At 39.6% G+C, this 27,987-nt stretch overlaps 1 protein-coding gene across 1 annotated transcript; it reads left to right on the top strand.

The window, feature by feature from the left end:
- Positions 1-27,964, top strand: LOC128786118 (opsin-5-like). The gene is made up of 6 exons (XM_053939170.1): positions 1-121; positions 8,593-8,798; positions 22,183-22,282; positions 23,591-23,695; positions 26,631-26,854; positions 27,524-27,964. Exons 1-6 carry the CDS (start codon positions 1-3, stop codon positions 27,962-27,964), a joined length of 1,197 nt encoding a protein of 398 aa, XP_053795145.1.
- Positions 27,965-27,987: the final 23 nt, after the last annotated feature.

Below are 27,987 nucleotides of genomic sequence, written 5' to 3'. Positions count from 1 at the left end.
ATGTCTGTCCAGTTTTCTGCACAGGCACCTTGGAGGAACAACAACATCAGTTTTCTGACCAGAGAGGCAGCTGTAACAGAGCAAGGAGAGACTATCATAGGTTTCTACCTGTTGGCTTTAGGTAGGTATTTGGCTTGGGTGTGAAAGGAAACTCTTAAATAGATATTGTTAGCAAATTCAAAGTGATTAATTTTATCCCTAATGGAACAGGATGGTAGAAAATGTAGCTTTTTTTCAGCAATTGCAACATCAGAGAAGTACATCTTGCTTTTGTTAAAAAGAGATTTATAATCTATGCAGAAATCTTGAGGAAAAATAAATATTCAAGCCTGTAAACTTTCAACTAATGTTCATTAAGCTTAATAAATGGGAAGATAAAAGAAGTACCTTATCAGAAGTACATGATAATTCCATGTTTTCTTGTATTTTAGTAGCACTGAATAAATGTTCCCTGATTTTCAGAGTTGTAGCTGTTGACAGTCAGCTGGCATCCTACAGTTATCTTCTGGAGAGGCACAAAATATGTTTTGTGGTTCTTAACTTGAAATTTTTGTATTGTTGGTGCTTTAAATGCTGGATGCATACAGAAGTTGACTTCTTCAAGTAGGCTTTGAGAAAGATCTAAGTACTAGAACCTTATCCTGTGTTAACAATCACAATACCAAGTGTTTCTTTTAGTTCCACTGGAAGACAGCTACTGTAAGTGTATAACAGGGATTTGAAAATGGTACTCAGTATAAATGCACTCTGATACCATGTAATTTTGGTTGTTTGTTTTTTTTTTTAATATTATCTATTTTAGGCAGTCTTACTGCCTAACACAAGGAAACTTTTTGAAATTTCAAAGAGTATAAGCATGCTAGGTAATAAAAAATTTCAACCATAGGACCTCACAGAAAAATAGAAGAAAATTTAACTTTTATTAAATCTATTCTTCTAAACAGCATGGTTAGAAGACATAGAAAAATTTTTCTATTTTTAAATGATTGGCCAAACCGATTTTTTTATTCTTAACTTATTACATATTTCAATTAACTTATTAGCCCTCTTACATTTGACAAAAACCTGTGGAAATAAGAATGTTAAATACTAAGTATTTTAATATGTTTACATGAGACTTCCTAATTTTGATCTATAGAAACTAGGGAAAGTTGTGCTTAGAACAAAAACAGAGATTCTAGTAGAAATATATATGGCTTCTATCTTAGGAGAGTGGTTGTAAGGTAAATCAGAGGTATTCCAATTTATGCCCACTCCGTTCATATCTGTGTATCCCCTTGTGAATGGCTGGGAAATGTCTGCACCATCAGCTAAAGAATTAAGCAGTTGCACTTAAGACTAGAAAGAACGTCTTAGGTCAGCAAGGCCAGTCCCCTACTGAGACGACGTATAATCTCATTTACACAGCTATTATGCTCCCTCATGTAACTGGCTAGGGGTTTTTTGGGGTTGTTATCACTCTTCCAATTGAAAGCATGTTCCTGATTTTGTCCCTCTGTTGGATAGGAGCCTTCACCTAAATTCTTAGCTGAAGTGATCGCAACAACTTTATACAATTTTTGGTCATTCCTTTTAATTGAAATAAATTTTTGCTTGTGAATGACATCCTATGGCCAATCTATGTTCCTGAAGGAACAATCATACCTTGAGGTCTACCTCTGTATTCCTCTATTTAGCAATTGAGGGAATTTTATTTTGTTGGTTTGTTGACTGGGGGGCAGGGGGTAATTATATTTATTTACCTCAGCCTTATAGCCAGGACTGAATACAGCATCCAAGCAGGGTCTTGCCATCACTATTCACATTCGTATTTACACTCTATCAACTCTACTGATCCCTCCCAGTATTGCCTCTTCATCATACTGGTAGTTCATACTTCTTCCGTCAATCAACCAGCAGAGATGTTCTCCTCCACTGCTTCCTGGTAGTGATCTCACATCTTCTTGCAAATATCTAGGTGCCGGAGCCTTTAGGCTGTTGGGGTTTGATTTCTTCAGATCCTTCAGCCAAGCTTACAAGCACTTTGCATGTCATATCTGCTGTTTTGAAACTTACCTCAAGATTCAAAACTTAAGTTCCTTTTCTTGCAGAGTATGTACAACCAACAGAAGCACTACTCCGAGTTAAGTGTAGTGTAGATCTGGTTAAAACTGATGGACGTAGGTATACCTTTTGGAAATTATAACTTTTGAAAAAAATCTGTTAGTTATACATAAATCAGGAAAGTCCTGATTTCTTATCTCCTCAAAGGTCTACTGTCACAGTTCTGCAAGCACTAGCCACAGCAATTTATAGTTATTAGTTTAATGTACCCCAATAACTCATTCTATCCAGGGAGCTGTGATGTGGCAGTGCAAGTTCTCTGTCACACAGACACCCTCTTTCCTTTCTGGCAGCAGAGAAAAAAGGCCAGTCCATGTGCTAGCTTCCTGTACCTCTGGTGCTTTAGGGCTCTGGCAGGACAGTCTGCATTGGCAGGAGTCTACAGATACTTCCTTACACAAAGCCGCAAAGATGCTCATATTTTATACTCTTGGGTTTTTGATGCCTTGGAAAATGGCTTCAGTGATGACACTTCTCTAGTTAGTAAGTGTTTTTCTTTTGAATTTAAGTATGGCAGTGCAGCTTCTTTCAAGTTCTGATGTACTTTTCCAAAACTAAAGAGACGTATGTGATTCGTATTAGCATTTATCCAGAAGATGGGGTTCCTCTGAATCTCCTCACCTTCACAGGATAAAGTCCCAAAAACCTAACTACATTTGGCCAAGTCTTCCTGGAGTCACTCATCCTGACAGAGGTCATGAATATCCAAGAGCCATGGTCTAACACCTTTTGCTGAGATAAGGCCTCTGTATGTCCCCTCCTGGAAATTCTCACAGGTGACAGGTAGCACAGCTGTCATTTGTGGCAGACAGGACACTGATGTATGCGTTGTACGTGGTACAGCAGCCAGGCAGTTTTGGATCCAGGTGAGGGCTCCTTAGCACCCTGCATGGAAGCCTGAGTGCAGTGGTGTCACAAGCTGACATCACGAGCAATCCAGCAGGAAGCGCGTGGTGCGTTTTACAAATGCTGATGGATGTTGAGACCACTGCACTGCTTCTTGACACCCACGCCACTGATCCATCATTCTCCTTGTTAATGCTTTGGCCAGGGGATCAGCAAAGTGGGGGGAAGGTGCAATGCCCATTTGACAGCAGTGATCCCCTCTTAGAGGGACTCTAAGAGTGACAGCAACCACTGTATTACCCTGCATTAGGTCATCTGTGTCAGCATCCTCTTTCTGAAGGCAACATTCTGCTCCCATCATTCCCTTCAATGAGCTCAAAACTGTCTCCAACAGACAGGTGAGAGCTTGTCGTGGTGCTGGGTTTACATCTAACCCCTTTTTGCCTGTGCCATAAGTGGTGCAGTACTGTGGAAAAACCTTGTACAGTTTAAATTATGAGGTACAATTTAAAAACACTGCCCACTGCTGCTGGCTTCTAGACATGGGGAAAAAATATAAAGCTTTTTTGCTTCATAATTATTAACTGGAATTCTTAAGTTGGGTTTTTTTCCTACATTTATGCATAATTTGTTCTCTGTTTGCTTACCCTCATTTCACTCTTAACTGGGCCTGTTAGAGTAAATATGAGGCATAAAAGGAAATTTTAAGTCAATAGGAGAGAGTATTTATTAGAGGGCAAATTCTGACTTTTTGTAAGTGCTTCCATCAGAAAGGCATGCTGAGTGCATTACCAATCCCATCAGAACAGACCACAAGATCCAAACATGCCTTTAAAAGGCACACACTTCCGAATGGTAATAGTAAACTGCTACTTGACAAGTGACAGAATGAGTGTTATTTTAGGATTTTGTTTGACAGATAAATCTGAGAAAGTGGGAAAGGAAACAAGCTATTCACAGAACATTCATCCCCAAAATGATTGCATTTATTGAACAAATAATCTGTCCATGCTTTGTCAAGTCTAAAACAAGATGACTCTTTTCCTTCCTGCCAGAACTGGCAATATGCCCTGGACAGGATATTGTGTGTGTATAATTGGCAGTGAAGACTGAAAACAGAGTAGGGTCACTTCACAGTTTCAGCAGTTAATGACAGCTTTGCAAATTCTCTGGATTTTATCACTGTTTTAATTAAAGTTTTCTGGGTGGAAAATCTTTTGCAGCAAGCCTCTTCTGATAGGCATTTATGCTTGTGTATGTGTAGCTGCGTAAGTTATTGATTTCATTCATGCCTGCTCTGCATTAAGATGCTCAATCCAATTTCTGTCCTAGTGGAAGGTTATTTGCTGAGGAAAGAGTTTAGTTTGTCTTGTGACACTGAGCCTCACCTTTTGCTCTCACTTCTTGAATTCTTCCATTTAAGGCTTCATATATATTTTAATGAGTTGGCTGAGTTGAAATGCCCATTTTTCTATTTCAGTCTTGCCAGGTTTTACAAGTAAAGGCCACGCAACAATGTCTAATAAAAGCAAGTCTAAGTAGAAAGCATAATAACCTATTTTGGCTGGGCACAGGTGAACTAATCTACTGGAAATGTAGATGACCAGTTCACAGCAATCAATTCACTTGTGCCAAATTTAGTTCTTCAGAAACAAAGTTAACAATGAAACTGCATGCAGCCTCAAGTGCTTATTACTTGTTCAGTGACCATCTCAGGTACATGACAAAAACATAGGGCATGTCTGAATGCACAGGATGGAGTGATTTGACAGAAATATTTTTAAAATTACAATGTACTTTTTCAATATTCTTAGAGTTAAACAATCTCAGTGTTCTCAGTTGCTTTTAGCAGAAAGATTTTCAGTCTCTTTAGTCACTCTTTCTGGCTACTTTTCTAGTGCTTTCTTTGCATGAGTTGGTGGGCATCACACTGACACGGGAGTTTGTGAATAGCTGAAGGGCTGCCAAGCCAGCTAACTTTCACCAGCTTGCTTGGCAGCTCTTCTGCTCCTCCATAAGAAATCATGGATAACAGCACCAGATTCCCTTGTGGAGTGCTTTTGACATCTGTGGATTAAAATGCTCTCTTAGAGAGTGTAATTCCAGGAGAAGGATTACTACTGAATTATATAGGGGCAATACAACATTTTTAATACTGCTGTCCATCCTATTCCTCCTACCTCACAATATTTGTAAAACTACTGAAGTATTTGCATATTATCTGTGTATTTTGCCACATCAGAAGATCCAGCATCTCTCTGATGAACAACTCAAGTCAGACTGTGCTTATGGGAAAGAAGTGGTAGTCCCTGTCTGAACTTATGCTGGGTGGCAGTGCTCAGTTTCTACCTAGCTGCTATTTTTTTTTCTCTCTCACCACATTTTAACCTGAGTTGAAATCTGTCTTTTTTTCACCAGGATTGCCTTAGTATGCTGGGTTTGGATTCTGGGGTTGGTTTGAGTTTTTTTCTGCATACTCTTATGAGAATATTAGTGACAGCTTGCCAAAGATGGAACAAGTTCCCTCAGTTTTTTCTTTTCTATATTCTGTTTTACTGAGATGACACCTGGTAACATGGAGGCACTTCAAAGTTCAGAGGTTTCTTTCTGGACTCTTGATCTACCTCTGATGTCCCCTGAGGCACACACCACCTGAAATACAGTTGAGGAGATCTCTGCCCTCACTGAGTGTCAGTACTATTGCTCTGCTTGCCTTGAATTTTCAACCTTGTTCCCTGTTATGCTGTCAGGGCTTGGGAGAGGAAGGGAGAGGGGTTGTTTGGTTTGGGTGATTTTCTGTTTTGGGGTGGTCTGGTTTAGGTTTTTTAAGTCAGTCAGTCAATACAGGCAGCACATGTATCTGCTGGCACAGAGATCCAGTGTCCCATAGTCACTACTCTAGTTGACAGCACTTTTATGTGACCACTGATTTTGTTATTGCATGGTTTACTAAGAACTGATTTTCTTCCATTTCTTTGGGTTTTTTAAATCCAAACAAATATGGTCTACTACCCAGACAGACCATTTTAGGGACTGGATATGATGGTGCAGGTTCTCCACTGCTTTGCTTAAAAGGACTGTGCCTACCTGCAGAAATCATACTCTGTAACCTTGTGCCCCTCAATGCTTCCCTCATCTCCAACCTCAGTTTGGGAATGTAATTCCCAAAAATTATCACAAGTACTGTATCTCTCTCACCTCTCATTGCTCTAAAATGTGCAGTGTTGTTTGGTGTGATGTTTTGCTCAAGTTCTTCTTTAAGACACTTTACCTGAAAACTCCCTTACCGTCCAGGCTAGGGGGAATTTGCTCTGTATGTTGCCAGGAAGGGCAGGTGTCTGACACTGTGAGGGTAGCCCTCCTATCCATTACAATGCACTAGCAAAATTTTGCTATTTACAAAGGAGGTGCCATTTTATTTTGTCTGCTATTTTAGCACTATGTCTTCATATGGACAGGGAAAAATACTTCATACGTACTGCCTTGATAACTGTCTAACCTTGCAGAGGGTAGAACCAACATACATAAACAACACAACTCCCACATTTGCATTGCAGGCTATCCTCATTCATTCCCAAAACCTTCCTCCCCCAGTGCCCTGCTCTGCCTATTTATAATACCTAGACTCAAATAAAAGTCAGAAAATCTCTGAGTTAAAGTGCATGCAGTTGTTCAAAACAAGACTTGATTAAGAAACATTGTCACCTAGTGGCCAGAACAAGATATATTTATTATTGCTGATCTTGTAACAAGGTATATATAGAATGTATGTGTGTATCTCAGTGTATCATCGCACCAGTGACTATTTCTGGTCAATACCATATGCTGACATTTCAGCTCTTCCCAGTTCAAATACTGTTCAGTAAACTATGTGCATTTACTAAGCAAGGCAGAGCAGCAGCAGCTTGGCAATGCAGCAAAGAGAAACTATTAAAAGTAAATTGCTCTACAGAAGAAGCAGTTCATCAAGCCATACAGAGACTGTCCCATCAACCACCTCCCTCCCATTCCAAAGTACCCGGAGCACCGGGAGGTATCTGCCCAGTCTCTTTCTTTAAACAGGTGCCTTGCTCTTTGACATTTCATCTCCTGAGACTCCCACATGGCCTGGAGTTTGAGGAACAATCTCCCCTCTCTTCCTAGCCACAGCAGCCTGGCAGTGAAGTGCTGGATCCTTGACATTGACGTGGTGCTTCCTGAAGGAAGGCAGCTGCCCTCTTGCTACAACATTAAATCTATCAGCCATCTTTCATAGCACAGACTCCTTTGAATATCCAGAGGTGCTGTGCAGAGCCATCATGTCACATCCCTCTTTATTGTGTTTGTTCATCTCTTGCTGGGTCAATATACAGCAGCCTTATTCTGGGGTATCTACTGTTTGTGCCTGGGCAGAGGGCTGTGGGTCAGCTCTTTTCTCTTTCACTTGGTAATATTGTAACCTGGCATAAGGCACCAGGTGTTGCATTCCTTATCCTGTCATAGGCAGCAGACACTCAAAAGAAGTCATGTCTTGTTCTACCTTGTCAAGGTGAAGTGAGGCCACCAATGTCAGAAGTGGCAGAGCTGGTTTGTGGGATAGAAGCAGGAGCCAGCAGGGATCCAGGTGCTGCCTGACCTGCTGCTCAGCCCTCCACCCCCTTAACTGGCTAAGCCACATTTTCAACACTGAGCCTGACACTTATCAATGTACTTTCTGTTAAAAGTCATTCATCTCTATACATCTATGTAATTTCAAAAAATGGATGCAAGTCACTAGCGTCTGGCACTGGTGGGCAGAGCAATATCTGTGAACATTTGGAAACTCCAGGTCTCTCCAGCAGAGTAAGTGTCTGACTTTCACCAGCTTTGCCGTTATCTCCCTTGTGTTTTGCTCACATACTTAGACACAAGCCTAGCATCTCTGTTCCTGGAGAGTAAGAGAGAATGCAACTTTCTGAAAAATTAAATAAAAGAGACTTTGAAGTTCTATTGCAAATATTCTCTTCATATGGATTGTCATGTGCATTACTGAAAAATATTCACATCTGGGACAGACTTTGCTGCAAGGAGATCCTAGATTGTTCTGAGAGAAGAAATCTAGTTGTATTAGCTGCCCTTTTCTAAGGAGAACTGATAAAGCAGCCCTCTGGCTACATGCGTGAACTTTCTGTATCCATTATTGTATATGAGGAACTTAAACAGCTGCAGATTTTGGCAGACTGCTTGTAGTCTCTGCTCCACTCTACCAATCTTTCTTTCTTCCTATTTTCCCAGGTTTAACACTTACGAGTTTCATCTATCCACTTAAGGAAGAAAAAAACTTCAGGGAAAAAATCCACTTTAGATCCTTAAATGGTGCATCTTCAGTAGGTGTAGCAGCAGCTCTTTGTCTTTGTTCTGCTTTATTGCTACACTCAATTACTTGCTCCTACTTCTGAAATGCACCCAGCTGCTCAAAAAGGTTTCATGCATAGTTTTCTAGTCAATAATCTGGTTTAATATACTTCCAATGGAACAAAAGGGAATTTTAGAAGATATGTCATATTTACACATTCAACGGCTTCTTTCTTTATTTACTTTTTGATTTATAGAATTGTAGAATGGACTGAGTTGGAAGGGACCTTAAAGATCATCAAGTTCCATGGATTTAATTTTTTTTTCCAGGTTGGTTGTCTTGGTTTGGAAACAGCATTGTGATTTTTGTCCTGTATAAACAAAGACATGTTCTGCAGCCTACCGACTACCTCACATTTAACTTGGCAGTGTCAGATGCCAGTATCTCCGTGTTTGGTTATTCACGGGGCATCATTGAAATCTTCAATGTCTTCAGAGATGATGGATTCATTATCACATCAATATGGACTTGCCAGGTAAGACTGGATTACACTAAATTAGACAAAAGGGGTGTAGCTGTTTTTCTGGGTGTGGTGTATATAAATAACCAGACAGCACCCAAATCATGAAAGGAGGTAGTCACTAACCTTTCAAAAGGAGTGTGTTCTCTTTTGTTGCACCTATAAATTTATGCATTGGGTTGGTGCTTCACCAATTTTCAGTGGCAACAGTTCTTACTAGTTTGGTGTTTTTTACTTCATGTCAGAGTTCACACTCATGTTGGAAAATCAAGGCATAGGCTGTGTTTGTCTTCAGGTCACCTGAAGCTAACCTGGTTGTTGCTTTAAGACAAATGTTAAAGTGCCAATGTTGACTCCTGCTTGACAAGGCTTGTAGAGCAAAACCTCCACACGGCATTTGGGCATAACCATACATTTTATCATGCAACATTTTGCACTAACTCAGTTGTAGCTCTTCAATCACATTTCTAAACTCTCAGTTGATTCATTGCCTGTGGTAGAATGAGTGATTTAACTTTATGGCACAGTCATCCCTGATCTTGGAGGCAGCTCTTTGTTGGAGTACTCGGAAAAAGTTATTATTGTTAATTCCGAAACATACCTGTGTGGGCAGAATATAAATGCACCCCATGAACACATAGGCACAAAGCTGGCTCCCTGGTGCTTTCAGCAACATCTGTGAGAAAGATTATGCTCTGTTTCATCAGGGAATCAAAAATCTGAAAATGACAGGATAGCCTACGGCAAGGTGTAAGAAAGATGATGAAGGAAAAGGGAGAGAAAAATAATCCTCTTTTCTTGGAGGCTTGGTTTTTTGTTGTTTTTTTTGGGGGGTTTTTGGGTTTTTGGGTTTTTTTTTTTTTTTTTTGGTTTTTTTTAAGGAGGAAGTTGAGCTATTGTGCAACATAGATGAAAGAACATTTACAGGTCATGTCCCCTCCATTCAATAAACAGATTCTGTTTATGCAGAGAGGAAGACTTCCTGCAGGACACTGATTAACCTAGGAGCTGTAGCTTGATCTAAAAATTTATTATTTTATTGTTTAAAATGTATCTCTATAGTCATTTGACAGAAAAAGGATTTATCAAAATGAAGCTAATTATTTCCTCAGCAGAATAGCACCCTTTCTCTAATGAGATTGCCTACAGTTGCAATCTAAGGTCTTTTGAGCAGAAACTCTGAATTTTTTCATTAATGGAAAACTTTGAAGTCACCAGATAAATAAGCACATACCTGAAAACTGTAAGATTCACACCCATATTTGGAATTAAACAGATGCATATTTTCACCCTCTTTCAAGGAAGGTTAGAGCTATGACTGAGAAAGGAAAGGTAAAATCTGCATCTCCAGGTTCAGTTCTAGCTTTGTTGCAGATTTCCTGTGTAAGACAGGGTAAGCCATTCAGTGTGAAATCCTGACCCAAGGTCAGTGGCATAACTTAATGCTTACAACTCACAAGGTTGAAAGAAGTAACATTGAATGACCTTTCTGCATTCCTACCCCAAGCTCTTTCAGAGCCCTGTCTGTACTGTGGCTCCTTGTTTTGGGCTGTAAAAAACAGCACACAGAGGAATTGGCAAGGCATGGCACACTCTGTCTCTGCATCTTGGTTTGCATGGGAACTTCCGTCAGCAGCCTTACAGATTTCTTTCATGATGCTTCTGCCTGGGAATCCCTCTTTGGCTGACTTGGAGCTACTAAATCTTGTTATGATGATCTCACCTTTTTTTTTAAGATTTAAAAATATTGGGATAAAGGGGTGCTTGAACTTTGTGAGATGGATGTGTGCTTAATCTTGCTGTACTTGAACTGCCTTTTCAAGGGGAGAAATGTCCATAACTTTTTTAGGGTACCCAGATATTTTGTTGGTCAGAGTGTGTTAAGTAATTTGGTTTGGATCTTCTTGTTTTAGATGGTATTCATTTGTAAAATTTGGATATCAAGCAAAGTTTAAAGGTATTGGGATCCAAAGACTTTGTGCAGGACACTAATAATGCATTGGCTTTTCTCAACCCTCTGATTTGCAACAAATTAAAGTTTCTGCTCTGTAGGCTCTAGAGAGTAACACTAACAATTCCAAATATGAATTTATACTGTTATTAATACTAATTAAAATGAATGGTAGTGTGGAAAAGTCAACTTGTACTTTGAATTAAGTTTGGATTTGTTGTGGCTTGTTGAGTGGTCAAGCTGGTTATAGCTTGTTGAGAGAACATCATGTAGGATTCCTATTTCCACTGAGATTTTGTTCTGTCTTGGGGAACCTCCAAAATGTGTGTAAACCCTGACACCCATCTTCTTGATTAATAAACTTAAAACAGAAGCCAGTGATGAAAAAATATGTTACGGAAATAGAGTGGCTGGATTCTAGTAAGAATATTGTGCAGAAATAGCAGGAAGCTTCTGTGCATTAAAAAAAATGTGAAATCTACCACGTGTGTGTAGGCAACCAGCACAAAGGTAATTCTGAAAATGTTTAATGTTGAAAAGCAATAGTGTGTTGATTGCTGTAGTCTGATTTAGTAGTTTTGCTAGAAGGGGTCTCACAGGCAGAACATGAGGAATGAGGACCTTTGTGCCATGAAGGTAAAGCCCAGGCTTTCTGTTGGGACCAGCTGAAGTTGGTGTCTCTGGCTCTCCTCATGCACTCAGGCTCCTCTGCAAGTAGCTGGGGTGGCACTTAGCACACATGAGCCTGGCTCTTTCCTTAGTATGGCCCGTGTGTTTTCCCTTACTTGGTTTGTTTTGCTAAGTCCAGAGGACAGCCTTATTTGGTTTTCTGTCATTGTCTGGTTCACTACACATTTGCTCCTATTGATCAGCTTCTGCTGTCAGGAACGCTTAGGAAAATGTTATTTTCCCAAGCTAACCTGTCATTTCTGTTTATGAAGAAATTTCATGAGCTCACCTCACTTAATCCACTTAACTATTTTGTTTTCCTCTGACTCGGGTCTCCTTCTGTGCCCTCGGGTAACATTTTTCAACATTAAGATTCACCATCCTTGGCTGCTGTGGTTGAAGGGAGTGGGGGAAAGGCAGACAAAGAGTACTTCTCTCAAAACAGCCTGGTCTTTGAAAACTCTCTGTAACAAAAGATGTATCTCCAGCTACCAGGACAATCTCACTGCATACCTGCTGAAAGGGACAGAGAGGAGTTCTTCTGTTCTCCTCCTCTCTATGGAAAAAACAACACTTTTCTTTCTTATGCCAAACATTATTTTTTTGTGCCTGATAGGGCTCTTCTCTCAGGGATGAAGTTATATGGTACATCTGTATCGAATGCTGCCTCTGCTCAATGCTCTGTACAAATACAGTTTTCCAATGGTGGCTTTTGGAATCTACTTTCACTTTTATACCTCTGCTCTACCACTGTCTCATTCCTGAACTGGACAGAGGAAGGACAGTGAGTCTCTGGCACATCCATTTTTTAGCCTCTCCCAATATGATCAGTAAGTATCTGGTTCATATGGTAAATTTCAGGTCAGGGAATGTAACCCAGTGACCAAGAGCCATCTGTTCCCCCACTGACCATATTCCTAGTGAAAAGCTATCTCAGGATATATTTTTGTCCTTCACATATTTTTTATCTGTATGTTCTACTGAACCAGAAGTTGCAGTGGAACCAGTAAGTAACATTGTGTGCAAATGTTCCTACATGTAGGAAGTAAAGAAATACTCATTGTCAACAGGCAAATATGGCTTTTTCTGAGTTTTATTTATCAAATGACAAAGTTTTTCTTGTATTTTCGAATCATGTGGCAAATACAACAAAAGATGCAGATTTCAGGAGGCCTCTAAATACAGGGAAAGGACTGTAACCTATCTGAACTCCATAGGTACATTGCAGTCATATCTGAAAATAAATTGACTGTGGAGCGCCTTAGAATTTTAAATCCTTCATAATCCTGGTACTTCAATTTAAATCTGTTTCCATTACTTCACTTTTCTAATTTTTAGAAATTATTTTTGATAATGCAGTTTGGTTATTTAAATATTAATTTTTCAAAGACTTAAAGGTTTTACTGTGAGGATCAAGAAAACTGACTGTTCTTACAATGTGCTCACTCTGTTGGCATAGGCTTCTTTTAAAACACATTTCTTATTTCTGACCATTTCTTAGGTGTAAGATGTGTCTGGGCTGTGCAGCCCAGAGCACAGGGTGGATATCTCCAGGTCACGGTACCGTCACAGACATACCCCCTGTCCCAGACGTGCTGACTGACGTTCTTACCACAGATGCACTCACCTCACTGTCAGCCTAGGTATTCCCAGTCCATCTGGCCAGCCAGATGGTGCCAGAGCATCCCCAGCAGATCTGTCTCTGCACAGAAACATCCTCTGGAGCACCCATTTTTAAAAAAAGTTCCACTTTGAGGTATTAGTGAGCACCAGAGTAGCTTACGTGACAGGATCCAGCTCCCACTGACTCTGTCCCTGCAGCCCACCCTCACCATCACAAGGACCAGCCTTCAAGGACCTGCCTTCAGCCTCACAGCACTGCTTCATATTGTGCACAATAATAAAGACACTGAGGGGAGCAGAAGAGAGAGAAATGACTGTTTCTCCTGTGGCTGGGTTTACTATAAAGCAGGGAGGAAATCTGGTTTTGAATCCTGCAGTGCTTCCATGCTTCACACAGCGCTTATTTATTCCTGTCTGGCATACCCTGGACAGGAGCACATGGCAATGTGGTCGTCAGCAGTAAGCCCCACACTGCACACAGGTATTGTTCCACTCTGTAAACCCTAATATACTCATGCAGTTTGCCTGACAGCACCAGATCTGCAGAGTATGTGCATCCCAAAAGGTCATTGTGTGCCCAAGAAGTCAAAATTATCTGGAAGCACCAGACTTAGTGTGTATGTATTGAGGAGTAAGTGGCCCACAGATGTCTTCATCAGACTTTCCAGATTGTGGTGGTGTAGCTGATCAAGCTGCCATCTGAAATCCCAGATAAATAGGGATGTCTAAGAAAAGCTAAATTAGATGTGCAAAATCCCTGTTTTAACAATGCTGCTGTTGGACAAGGAGGGTTCCCTTCTCTCCAATGGATGTCTGGCACTAAGGTAGGGAGCCTCTTTTAGTCTCTAGTCCCAGTATTTGTTTGCTTTAGCAATTGCTGGACCCCCCCCCTTATGATGAATAGTCCTGGGTCTGGGCTCCAAAGTAAATCCAGCTCTCCCACACAGTCCCTGGGGGTAAAGGGGGAATGGGTCAGCAATCCCTCTGCTTTTTTCAGTGGCACTGTTAATTTTTGAAAGGTCTTGTACAGTTAAGGGAAGGAAATGGCTGAGAATACCAAGGAATCACAATCTTTTGTGTTGAGAAATAAAATATGAAAAATCAAGCAGAGGGTGAGGCATGTCCATCACCTTGTTCTGTTGGTTTCCTTAGGAGCCTCATTTGCTCACCAGCTTTGCCATCTCCAATCTAGGAGCAGAGCTCAGAGCCACAATCCTCCTCTCACCAGGAAAGTGACTAAAGCCTGCAAAGCTGAGCACATTAGCCCTTGCCCCTTTTTGGAGATTCAACTTCCAGCCACTCCCTCTTGCTAGCACCTAAAAAACTCCAATATTTTCGGTGTTATTAAATATCTAAGGCTCTCTCATGACATTTGTGAGAAGAAATAATGTCCACCTTTTGTAAAAATTAGAACCGAATATCTGAAACACCAAAAAGAAAATTGAAACAGTAGGAAATGCTAAGAAAAGTATGATGAAAACACATGGCCTCTTTTCAGAAGTTTTGAGGGCAGAGCTTTCAGTCTTGAATAAATTCTTTTGTATTTATTAATAGCATTTGCTTTCTCAGAACATGCATTTATCTCTTCCTATACATAGATTGTAAAATATTGCTAAATCTTGTCTGAGGAGGAAAGAGAGGATTAATACTTTCCTCTTTTAGCGAAATCTTCTGTAAATTGTCTGATAAATCAAAAACCCTAAAGGCATTTATGCTCTTACAAACAGAGTAAATTTGGAGCACATTTATTTCTGTCCATTTAATATGACTCATCAAACCAATCAATTGTTTATGTAGCGGGACTACTGACTCTCTTGACTTGGTTAGTGATTTTATGTGTTTTATAAATAACAGGAAAGTGTTTACACATTACTTTGTGTGGAGTGGTACTCCCTCACATTCTGTGGAGATGAAAGACCAGTGGTAGCTCCACAGTCCATGTGAAGTCCAGTAATAAAAGCAATGTCAGATGGGAAGGGCCAAAATTAAACCTTCCAAGTTTTCTTTTTACTTCCTTCCCAGTAGAGCTTCTGGGGAGATTACTGAGGACAGACAGCCACTACTGCCAAATGTCAGTATGCATTGTTTGTCAGGCTTGTTCCAGCGTAATCCTCCATTCACATTGCTCCATCATCCATTAATTTTTTCCTTCATTTTTTCTGAAACAAATTTATAGCTCAATTATGAACACTGGAATGTATCCTCATTCTTGTTTCCTTGCCTATCTGAGATTTGGATACTGAAATATAAAGTTGCTGAGGTAGTAGTCTTCCCTATTTCTTTATTTCTGATCTGCCTTCATATAATCTAAAGAGTGTATACATTGCAGTCAAAGAGGTAAAGGCAACTCATGTAGACATCTGTGAGCTGAATTTTAATGAGAAAAATACTTCATCTGCAGGGAAGGGAGGAAAGACTGCCTTTGCACAAGCAGAATCATTAGCAACGTAGAAGATCATTTCAGTGTAACTAATGTGACTTCAGGGAAGTTCCGCCAGTTTCCATTAGTCATGAATTCTCCTTCATTTTCCTCTAAATGAGTATTTCTGCAGTCAATTGCGACTAATTAGGTGAGTTATATATTTGGTAGTGAAAATTTATGAATGCCCAAACTGTCTGTTTCCTTGTTTAACAAGTCTGATGTAGCCCCTGCTGTGACACTCAAGCACTGGGTCAAACCACACACTGCTGCCTGGATTGGGCATTCCTTGCCTAAGAGTGATCCTACAGAACCAGGAATTTACAAAGCCTAAGTTTTGATTTCTGTACTTGCTTTTCCTTCCAGAGGGCTTTGAAATACCCTTTTCTTATTTCTCCATGTGGAAAATAGTAGCCTTCCACATCCTTCTGTGCTGATGTCTAAGATATTAAATGTTTTCTTTCAAAAAATGCCATCCATCACTGCTTCGTCATTCAAGATCTTCTCACCATAGGGCTGAACAAACAATATTCTTCTGACTCCTCTCTGTGTGCCACATCCTCTCACTGGCTTTTAAGCAAAATTTCGTCTGAAATGAAAATATCACTCTGATAAAATTTGTAAATATAGTTCTATCTCACATGTACTCATCTTCTCTATCACAAAAATTAATTCCATTAAGTGAGTACACTGATAGTACTTAGGAAGTAAATCAGTAAATCACACCTAGATCTTGTGCTGAGTGAATCAATGACAAGATGACTGCTGCTTGCAATGGGCTGTATATGACATGACATCCAGGACTTCCACACCACTGCAGAAAGGGATGACGTTGCCTCTGGTGGGTTTCCATATCACTCTTTAAGGCCAAGAATAAACTGTATCTTTTATACTTCTTTCCATGCTCTCCCTGGTCTACTAGGACTCCTTGGAAATTCTTGTGACTCTCCTGTTATTTTGGTACAGGACCCATAGGGGACAAGAGTGTTAACCTAAGAGGAGATCTGCTAGTAGCCATGCAGCTTTTTCAGGTTTTCAGGAAAATAACATTGTTCTTGTCTTGGTCACTTAAGGTTGAGCCGGTGCCATCACTAACCTGCCCTCCTTTTTGCCTAGGACCTTCCTGAGCAGAAGAACAAGCTCAATTCTAGGCATTCAGCCAGCAGTCAGAGGTGTCCTTGTATAAACCTGAGGGTGGCTACATAAGCAGATTCCTTCTTGTTGGGAAGCAGCACAGAGGATTAGACTTTGGAGAATGTGTAGGGTCATTTGTAGTCTCTGTGCTGTCCTGGAAAAGTCCATGAACATTGGTACCTCTGATTGCCTTGAAGTGTATAAACCTCAAGAGACATTTAACATGACATTCTGAAATGGAAAAGAAAATACTTAAAAAAAAAAAAAGAAAATTATTTTAATCTGATGTGCATGGATTTCAGTTATGTACAGGCCACAAAGCCAAGCCTTGCCTTCTGTGGTAATGTAAAGATGAGACAGGTGACTCTTCTTTTATCTGTGTACTTGTTTGTTTGTATTAATGGTGATGCTGACAATAAACAAGTAGACTCTGAATTAACGTCACTACAGTGGAGAGGAGTTTTGGCTCAGGCCCACTGAAATTAATTTTACAGTGTAGCACAGATGTTCCCAAAGGGCAATGCTAGATTTTCCTATCTAGTACTTCTTAATTTCCCTCTACACTAATTCACAGAAAGACAATGGCAATTCAGCATTTAACCTGAAGATGGGAATCTTTCCATTGTGTCTGGATCATCTGGTGGTATGAACTACATGCTCCCAGTTTATTCTTCACAGGGGGATGTGAGAGGCATAAACCTGCCATGATTCCATGGCATCTACCCAGAGCTAGAAAGCAGGTGTGTTCCCAAGCATTTGGAGATGGACTACTTGAAGTAAGATTTTTATCTGATGAGGCTGTGTAAGGAAATTCTGCAAGCAATTTCTATCTGTTCATTAAATGCCATGCCCTCAAGGGCATCCTTGCCAGTGCTAGGTTGCTGCATTCATAGATGTGCTCCTTGATAGGGGCAGGTACAACTGGGGTTAGAAATTGTGGCCTGAGAGGCTACAACTACAGTAGCTAAAGGTCAGCCTGAAGTATACCTTGAACTTTAATTGATTAACCTGGTAGATGAAACTGGGTTCCCCAGGTTTACTAAAGCCAAAACTTGACCTGCATATATTAATAGTGGCACTGAACATACATTTACTATACAGTATAATTAGTTTAATTACATATCTGGACACATAATAGTATAGTCTAAATACTGCATTCATAGTTTTCTATCTTTAGAATATATGCCAGCCACAGAAAGATTTAATCACTTTGAGTGCAAAATACTGGATGTCTGATGCTCTCAGTTAATGGTTTAAACTCTCTAATCCTGTAGCATAACAATTCTCATTGTTTACTTATACATGGAGGGGCATTTGTGTCAGAGCCCTCTAATGGCTTGGGTTGATGCCATCACCTCTAAGCAGAGCTACCCTTGAAGGCTATTGAGACATTTTAAAAGGCAGGATGCAAACATACCACAACAATGTCTCATGAGCAAAAGGTGTTGTGGGAACTGTAGTAAATGGTAAGTCTCTTTCACCTCCTGTATTGTAGAAAATCTCAAAGAAACTATCTGAGTCCTTTAGGAACACTATGCATTGTGGGTTTTAAGTAGTCTCTTGTGAAGACTAATTTTGATTATTGAACTCAGTAGTCCTTCTAGAACCTCTGATACTAAAGAGTTACTGTAGTCCAGTTGACACATCATAGTCTATTTAAGAGATGGGATCATTATGTTATCATCAGACTCAAGGGGAATATTTTTTCATTTACTTCAAACTTTAAGAAATTGTTAAATTTAAAGTTAAGTTTTTAATTTTAAAAAATCTATTCCAAGGTATCTACAATTGCTTTTACAAATGTGTTTCTTGAAGATTGATTTAAATGCTTTTTCATTTCTTGATGTTGAATGAGGTTGATTGCCGTTATCTAATTTCATTATGATCTCAGAATAATCTGATTTGTATTTTAAAAGAATAGTAATTCTGAAAGAGTTTATTGTGGCAACTTTAAGTATATGCTGTGGGCAAATAATCCCTCTTAGAAGTTTATGCTTTTCTTTATATATTCATTATCTCATTTTCAATAGAAAAAAAATACAGGATGCTGTGGTTCTGAAGGGAAACAAATGGACTTTGGGAAATTGCAACAAATTTACCAGTTGGCCAGAGGAGGGAGTGAGGCAGCCTTTGTGGCTGGTGAGATCAATGTTTTGGCCCAAAGTGAAAAGTAATAGCTATTTTGGCAGTCTGCTTTTGTGCAATTAAACCTCTGTTAATCCAGTATTATGAACAATAGGTTATATTTTACTCTGCTTTAAATGAAGACAACCCTTATGAATTGGTAGGGATTCATAAGTATTAAAGGTAGTAAAAGTGAGGCACACCCAAGCTCACAACTAAAATTTTCATAGTGCACTGGGGATTCCTAACTGTCTCTGTGTTGAAGCAAATGAATTTGCATGCAGTAGGAGCTCTATGTATTGTGGGTTGTAAATAGTGTTCCAAGAGCATTTTGAAATTTAAAGTCAGGCACAAGTACAAAGCAGAAAAAAACCCACAATTTTTTTTTCAGTTGTGTCTTAGCTTCCAGGCAGCATAAAGATAATGAGCACCTTCCATGCATATCTATATAGCCAAGGGAGTAATGCTGGTAGAGCACTTGAGAGAAAGCTTTTAAAATTGCTAATCTACTTCTGCTTCTTAATGGGTAAAAAGGAAAGCTGGTGTATTAAAATTACGATGCAATCAACTTTGTGTTTATGTCAGAATTCATTACTGCCTGTTAACACTGCTGCTATTTGATCATAATTAATAATAGGAAGGGAAAAATTGCATTAAACAAAAATGGAAGTATTATGACTATGGAAGGAAGGAGCTGGCTGGGGGTAGAATAAAGGAAAACCAGAACTGTGTAAGGGGAAGAGCATCAATCTTCCAAAGTAATTAAATGTTATTTACTATTCTAGTATTTCCTTGGCTGTCATTCCATATATCTTTAAAGATGCAGAAAACTGAAATTATCACACATTTTTGTAACATGCAGATATTAATCTCTGTCTATAGAAATTGGGACAATGTTAAAGCAGTTTTTCTGTTGTTACCTACTTGGGTGCCTAGCAGTTGCCTTGCTACCTACAGTCAGTGCTGTGTGTTCAAGAGCAAAAAAAGTAGCAGAGATCTTTCTTCCAAATCCAGTAGGTATAAGCTTGAAGTGAATTGCCCATATCTAGAGGAAGATCCCTTGTTTTCTTCAGAGGACATATGTCTAAATGACAATGATATAAAAGTGTTGCAGCATTGACAAACTTGCTGGGAAATGGTTTATGCGTAGTAGGGCTCAAAAGCCACTTGTTGCCAATAAAAGTTTGGGACAAGAGTGGTCTGAGCACCATGCTCCCAAAGCAGCCTGTTGGATGGTCTCTCGTGGTTAAATGTTCCAGATGCTGTGGCTCCTGTATGGGCTGTTCTGCAGTTTAAAAGCCACCATTTACCTCCTTTATTCATTCCATCCAAGCTCTTGTCATCCCCAGAGCTCCCTCTGCTTCATAATGTTTCCCACTGTCACCGTTCCTGAGCCACTGAGCCTGTGGCTAGCATGGGGGCAGTGACAGCTGCCCTGGGAGGCTGCTGCCACTTAGCCACTTACAAACCATTTGGCCCTGGTAATGTCTCTGGTGGTAGCCCCCACACCTGCAGAAGATCTGATGAAATGATGGTATGAAATAGTATGCAAACAAGATGTGGTACTGACCACATGTGGTATTTTATTTTAACAAGGCACCGCTCCAAAGAAAATATTTCCAAAGAAAACTTTTTCTTTCTTATGGTGACAGCTTCATCTTAAAGGCCAAGAGTGTATTTTTAGGCCCACCTTCCTCCCTTGTAGGTGTCCTCAAAGGCTGTTTGAACCAATCACTTGATATGATTGTCTCTCTTTGGTCTGACATCAGGGAAGAAGGGTAGAAGGAAAATGGTCACATCTGCCAGTGATAAAACCAACAGATCTATTTCAGAAAAACCCCCTGATTTTAACATTGGCCTATGATACACAGTGGGAAGCCTGTTCTGCTCTTCTAGTATTCAATCTCATAGCTCTTTAGGCTTAATTTCAAAGTGTTTATTTGCATCCTTGTTGAAATACTGCTTCCTTTCTAATCTAATAACTAGTGCAATTCCTTAAGATTATGGTCATTATGTTTTCTGCATCTATGAAGCATTGTTAGAGCAAACGGAGAGGTGGCAGCTGTTTGCACCAGTAAGGCTAATGAAATGCAGAGCACATTTACATATCCAGGTATTTCACCAACATCCACAGCACACAGCAGGCCAAATTCAGCCAAGTGCAGCTTCTGGCAAGTAGCTGAGACGTCCAGGAAAGTCTGTTTTAAACATGGTTGCATTCATACACCAAGCATGAGCTGACTGTAATCAGAGCACAGGTGAGTGTAGATTGTTGTAGTAGCAAGCCTTGCATGTGTTTAAAATGTGGCGGGTCTGTAAAAGTTTAAGAAGTATTTAGAGTCAGCATGAGGACACTGGTAGTAACAAAAAGCACCAGTGGAAGAAGTGATGAAGCTGTCCTTTTTCTAACCCTTCACCCAATTTAATTTATACAATCTGCCAGGGTCTTAGATTTAAGCCTGGATTAAAGCCCCAGATTCAGTGCTGGGATAAACTGAATTCCACAGGAGTTGTGCCCATTCATACAAAGACAGAGTTTGTTGCTGTATACTAATGATGTGCCTTTCCACCAAAAATGTCAGTATTTTAATGTCAAGTTACTGTCCAGAGACGCTTAATATTCTTGCTTCACTAGGTGTAAAAGTGGCACCTCCAAGAGCTCCTCTGCTCTGGACAGTTTAACATATCCTTTTAAGATTCCAAAACAATAAGGGATTGGCTGTCAGCATTTTGCCTGGGTCATTTCCCAGCCATAGAGTGCTCCCTAGCAGATGGCTGCATCCATGTCCGCTACAGCCGACAGAACTTCCCAGTTACACCCGGGCGTGAAGCTCACAGGGCTGTGGCCATCCCGTGATGTGGCTGAGGCACTGATGTCAGCAGGAGCCACAGAGCTGCACAGCTCTGCCTGCATCACAGCGAGGGGCTGAGGATCAGGGCTTCAGAAACAGCAGACAACCAGCAACACCAGACATTGAGACTCAATCTGCTGGATCTATTTAGGTTTTGAGGTAATAAAAAAAAAAAAAAAAAGATATTTTCTCACTCAACCCAGCCCTTCACCTCCTACATTCTTCCCTCTTTGGCCTAAATTTCTTAGGATCAGTTTGCATGTTTGTTCTGTACAAACAGGGCAGCTACATCCAGGCATTTTTGCCTGTTCAGGGCTTTTCTTCTCTCCAGTTCAAAGTTTTTCTCCTTCATTTAGCAAGTCATTTAAGGGAAACATAGATGTAAGGGTGTGCTTGCTTGCTTGTTGTATGTACATGACAGAGCACTTATATAATTTTTGAACATTTACTTGCTCACTGATCCTACAGAAGATAACTGCACCTGACATTTTGCGTTTCCCTGCTAGTTGTGTTTCTGGAAAAACTTTTGAGTTCATTAACATGAAAATGACAGGAGAAATTCCTGTGATTCTTTTCCCCCTCCACTCTCTGCAGTAACAGAACATCCTGTACTGCTTTGTTTTTCAGGTTGATGGCTTCCTGACACTCCTCTTTGGCCTGGCTAGCATTAATACCCTTACAGTGATCAGTGTGACACGCTATATCAAAGGCTGCCACCCTGAGAGAGGTAAGGAATAAAGGCAGTTCTGCCTTCACTGAACCTGGTGCAAATCTGTATTTCTCTCAGTCACTATTATCAGTCAGGCAGGCTATATTAAATATAAATTAAACACATTGAAAACCAGGACATAATACAGTCATTTACATTACAAACATATTTACATAGAATCCTTCAGGATTAACTCCAGTAAGAGCCAAATTATTAGAGGTACACTCGGGTCACCATGGGTAAATTAATCCTTGTGCCAAAGGTACCACAGGCACTGCTGACCCTCTGTATTCCTCAAAATATGACTCAAATTGCTCCTAAGTTATACATCCTTGTCTGGATCTCACTGAAAAATATTTTATCTTCTATGAGATGATGTTTGAGAGGTTTCTGGTCAGGGATCAGATCAATTTTCATGCTTTTGCTGCAATTGGCTTGTACCATCTTTCAGGCAGGAACCTACCAATGTCTGCAGGGAAAGCATGTGTGAGTACATAGGATGCATCAGATGAGTTTTTCTCTTTACTAGCACAAGGAGTACTTGCTGAGATATGAACTTCTTCAGGGAGGTCATTTTTTCCACAGAAAGTTCTTCTGCAGTTTGGTGCAATTACAGACTTGTTGAAGTTAACTTTGAGCACAAACTGCTGCTGAAGCTGATGGAGTTTTGCTGTGATGTAATCCTACATCTTCTAATCATTGCCTGTGAAGAAGTCATATTTAAAACCCACATTTCTCTTTTGTGAAGCTCTACCACATATCCATCTGATGGTGTGCATAACTTATGTTTCAATCTCAAGTAAATTTGAGCAAGTACCCAGTATAACGTTACAGAAATGCTGAGGAACAGAAATTGGGAGACTCATAAATATTTCCCACATAAATGAAGAAATAACCACAGTGTATGGCAACAGCAGGAGAGACTGAATCTTTTGTATCAAAAGGCTAAGACAGGCTGGGCTATTTTCTCCTTTTTAACAGGGAAAAAACTTGATGGGAATAAGAAAATCCCCTGAATTTAGATTTATCTTGTTAATTTCTATGTAAAATACAATTGTATCCTGCATTTTACAAAATTACAAAGCATGAGTCTAACACAGAATTAGCTAATTCCAGAGCTCTCAACAAACTCATTGTCTCCTGCTTAAAAACCATTCATTTCCACTCTTCAGTGGGAACACGAGCTTGACAGATGCTTTCAAAATCAAACTTTTCTTATGAATATGCATTTTTCTACCTTATTTTTTTTAATAGCAGTGCATTTGGATTTCAGAGATATGTTTGCCTTTCCAAGTACTATTTTCTGACCTAAGCATGCCATTGCAGGTCACTGCATCAGCAACAGCAGCATGTCGGTGGCTCTGGTTCTCATTTGGGTGGCCGCTTTCTTCTGGTCTGCAGCTCCATTGCTTGGCTGGGGCAGTTATACAGGTAACAGGTTGTACTCAGTTGTACTTACTTGGCACCTCTCCACTGAACAAAGATAAACTTACCTTTCTTTCTTGCTGTTTTTGATAAACCAGACTGATTATCAGTGGAACTGAGGAAATCATTCATTATGCGTGACGTAGGCGCAGAGTGTTGCCTGCTTTGGTATCAGCTATAAAGAGATTTTTTTAAGATATCACAGGAAAGTCTTGGACCAAGTGCATATTGCCTATGGAAAAAGAGAGGCCAGAAATACTTGGCATGGTTAAGCAGTGAGATAAAGAAAACTATCAAAAGACATCCTTCAAAAATTGTCAAGTTTAAGAAACTAGCAAAGAACATAAGTTCCAGCAAGTTAAACTTGTAACTAAATAAGACAAGCCAGAAAAATTTGGCAAAACAATTTACTGAAAATATATAAACTTACATAGCAAAGGAACTCAAAGGTGTTGGAAAGTTCGTCAGTCCAAGAAAGAATTAGGGGGCAAGATAAGGCCATATCAAAAAAGAAGGGTGAGGGAAAAAAGGAAAAAAATTATGTCGTGAACACTGCAGAAATTCAGTGGCTAAGGCATGTGACAGACCAGAAATGGATGGAGAAATTGTCTCAATTTAAACCTGTAAGAATTTGACAAACCAAATATCTAGGAACAAATGGAAATGATACGGAAGTCCCAACAACTGAAATCATGTGACTGACATTGTCCAGCCATTTCCTGTCTGGATTCTGTAGGCCTCTGCATTCTTTTCTGAAGTCATGAACTCTATGGAGACTTACTGAAGCAACTATGTGCATATATTCTCTTATTTACTAAGTATGGAAGCTTTGAGATATCCCTGGACCCTTGAAGTATGGGTGTGAGAAAAGCAGCTGTTCCTATGGTTGGTTAAATATTCTATCCGCCACAAACCAAAACACTCCCAAGATATAGCCTCAATGGACCTTTGGTTTGAGACAAATTCAACTGTTCATTAGACTGTCTGAATTTTATGTCATATTTTTGCACTCTGGACTGTCATAAACTTGGTTGTTTTGGACTGTGTATCTTCTGTGTATTTTCTGTGTATTTCCTGTCTATCTTCTGGTGATCTGTGTTCTTTTTACATTAATCTACCAGCTCTTCATTTATCGGGGGACTTCTGTTGTCTGGTTTTGGCCTTAAAATTGAGTCAGGAACTTTTTGGGCGACGCTACTTTGTCAGGACATTCAGGTGCCTCCATGGACCCTGTTTGAATTCAATTCCTTGACAGTGGTTTTCAAGACTTCTTCTAGGAGTGCTTTCTCCTGCTGACACTCACAGCAATTTTGGGTTCCTGGGCTGTCTCTAAACACACCTCCAGTGAGAGCACCCACAGAGATGTGGAAGTCCAGCAGCAGGCAGCAGCAGAGCACAGCACATTACATCTGGCTGCCTTGAACCTTTCACTACAACACAGTATCTTCAGGGGCCTCCAGGACCCCACCAATTTTTAGGAAAATCACTTGGTTTTGTCCCTATGGAGGGGAAAAACATAGCTGTGAATTCTGACTTGCAGAAAATCTGCTGGATTTTCTTTTCCTGTCATCTGGACACTGGTTTCATTTTTCAGGCAAAAGTTTTCAAAAGCAGAAACCCAGAATTAAGCCAGATTTTACAGTTATGTTTTTGAATCTTGAAGTCTACTGATGAAAAAGGCAAAGGAGAGAAAAATCTATTTCTATTACAGAACACATTCATATAGCAACATCTAGAGCTTTTGGTGATAAAAATACTGATCTCTTTTTGATGAGAATTCAAAAGAGATTTTAAGTTTTTGCTCATTTAATTCCTTCTGTTTAAATCTCCTATCACTTGTGGGGAATTAATGGAATTTGTTTTCTTCAAAATTACCACTGGATGTTAGGGAGAGATCTGATGCTAAATCATGTAGTCTTCACATGTATTGTATCTCCAGGACCTGCTAATACTTGATTTTCCTAATTTTGATTCATGCTTTATTTATTTGTAATTCAATTTGTTGCCATAGCTGTCAGAAAAACAAACAAACAAACAAACAAACAAACCCTGCAGTTTTTTCTACTTAAAAAGAAAAATACACAATTCACAATCTACAGAAAAACCTCGAAGGTTATAGAATTCAAGTTTTCTATCAGGACATCTTTGCAAACACATTAGGCAACCTAAAGAAGTCAACTGTTATTCATAAAAGTGTTCAAGCCAGAGACTACACATTATTCCCACTGCCTTTTCCTTAAGCCCCTGATCAGCTAGTGTCTCACTCGAGGTAGACCCTGTAATCTGCCTGACTTCATTTCTAAACGTCTGCATCTCTGTGTTGCAGGACTATGTATTTCCCATTTATCGAAAGGTCTCATATATTTCTAAATATTTATATGTTTCATCTTCTCATAGTCTTTATCATTAGCTATATCAATTTAGTCTCATGGCTCTCACTGCAGTAGAAGTTCCATTACCTCAAGAAGCATCAGTATTTTTATTTCCTGCTTAATTATTTATGTAAGTAGTGACTTTTTACATTTGGCATATTGTCTATGGAATTCCTTGTTATGCTGTTACAGCACCCATCTTAGGAAGTTACTATATAGAGTATTATGACAAATAACAGTACTTATTAATCAAGGATGTAAAACCTTTATTTTTTTTTTAAATAAAGCGCCACAGTTTCCTATCCTGAAACAACAGTTTGTGCATTATGGATTTACATTAGCAGTACAAACTCAACAGAATGATAATACACATTAAAAATTGTTAAATTTTAAATGGTCTTGAAAATTTGTTTATGTAGGAAGTAATGTCATGTCTCATTAAATCAGAAAGAGCAATTAATTCTGTAGTGCTTAACAGAACAAAAATACAGAATTTTAACTAATAAATTAATTGCTCAAAAGTAGATCAATATTCTAAAAATGCTAACCAACTTATTCTTGCTTTCCAGATCGCATGTATGGCACATGTGAGATAGACTGGGCAAAAGCCAACTTCTCTACAATCTACAAGTCCTATATTGTCTCCATTTTCATCTGCTGTTTTTTCCTACCTGTCACAGTCATGGTCTTCTCATATGTGTCAATCATCAACACTGTCAAACTAAGCCATGCAATGACAGGACTGGGTGATCCCACAGACAGACAGAGGAGAATAGAGCGGGACGTGACCAGGGTGAGTTTGGGTTTCATATTGGGTGGGATTCATCTCAATTAAATCTGTCTTTCCAAAAATTGATCTCCACTAGAACAGAGGAGAACAAAACCAACCAATTGCATTTCATTTTTTTTCTTTATAACTCTAGTGACAGAGTCTGAAGTCAGTGAAGAATATGAGGTTAGTTTAAAATTTCTACTGCATCAATTGGTTAATATTGGTGCTACATCACATTTGAAAAATAATCTAAATATAATTGGAGTGGGTTATACAGCACAAACCCCAAAAATTTGGTTTGGCATATGCTGTTTTCTTTCAGAAGTTACAGTACTTCTGAGCATACTCAGAAGTTAGAGTGGAGATTTCAGTTTACTCACTGTTTAGTTAAGTCGACCTGAAACCCTCTGTATTCATATAAACATATAGGAATGCAGCTTTTTTCATTCTGTTAGATGAGGCATTTCTCAACCACACCACCACGCCAAAATTCAATATGTAGCTCCTAGGTCTTCCTGGCTGCATCAAAACAAAACATTTGCTTGCCCATATTCTCCTATAAGCCATACCCTCAGGGCAATCCAGACCTTTCCCTTCCAGCCAAGTGTTCAAGTTATTATTCTCAGTGTTTTGCTCCCCTGATGTAGTCTTCCAAAATAGATTTAAGATTATTCTTCTTCTGTCTTTTAGGTTTCTATTGTCATTTGCACAGCCTTTATTATTGCATGGTCACCATATGCTGTCATCTCTATATGGTCTGCCTATGGTCACCCTGTGCCCAACCTTACCAGCATCCTTGCCAGTTTGTTTGCTAAGTCTGCCAGCTTCTACAATCCCATTATCTACTTTGGAATGAGCTCCAAATTTCGAAGGGACATTTTCATCTTGTTCCATTGTGCCAAGGAAGTCAAGGACCCTGTGAAGCTCAAACGTTTCAAAAACCTCAAACCAAAGCAGCCACAGCCTTCTCAGAAAGAAGAGAAGTATGCACCAGAAATGCACCCCGCACCAAGCCCTGATTCCGGGGTGGGAAGCCCAACCAACACCCCACCTCCAGCAAACAGGGAAGTGTATTTTGGTATTCTCGATACACCATCCAATAACCCCAATATTGAATGTGATAGATTGTAAGTTTTACGGCTGGCTGCTTAACA

This window comes from Vidua chalybeata, chromosome 3 (assembly GCF_026979565.1).
Source record: "Vidua chalybeata isolate OUT-0048 chromosome 3, bVidCha1 merged haplotype, whole genome shotgun sequence".
NCBI classification, from domain to species: domain Eukaryota; kingdom Metazoa; phylum Chordata; class Aves; order Passeriformes; family Viduidae; genus Vidua; species Vidua chalybeata.
Note: the sequence above shows the minus strand (reverse complement) of the source record. Positions and strands in the feature narration are given on the sequence as shown.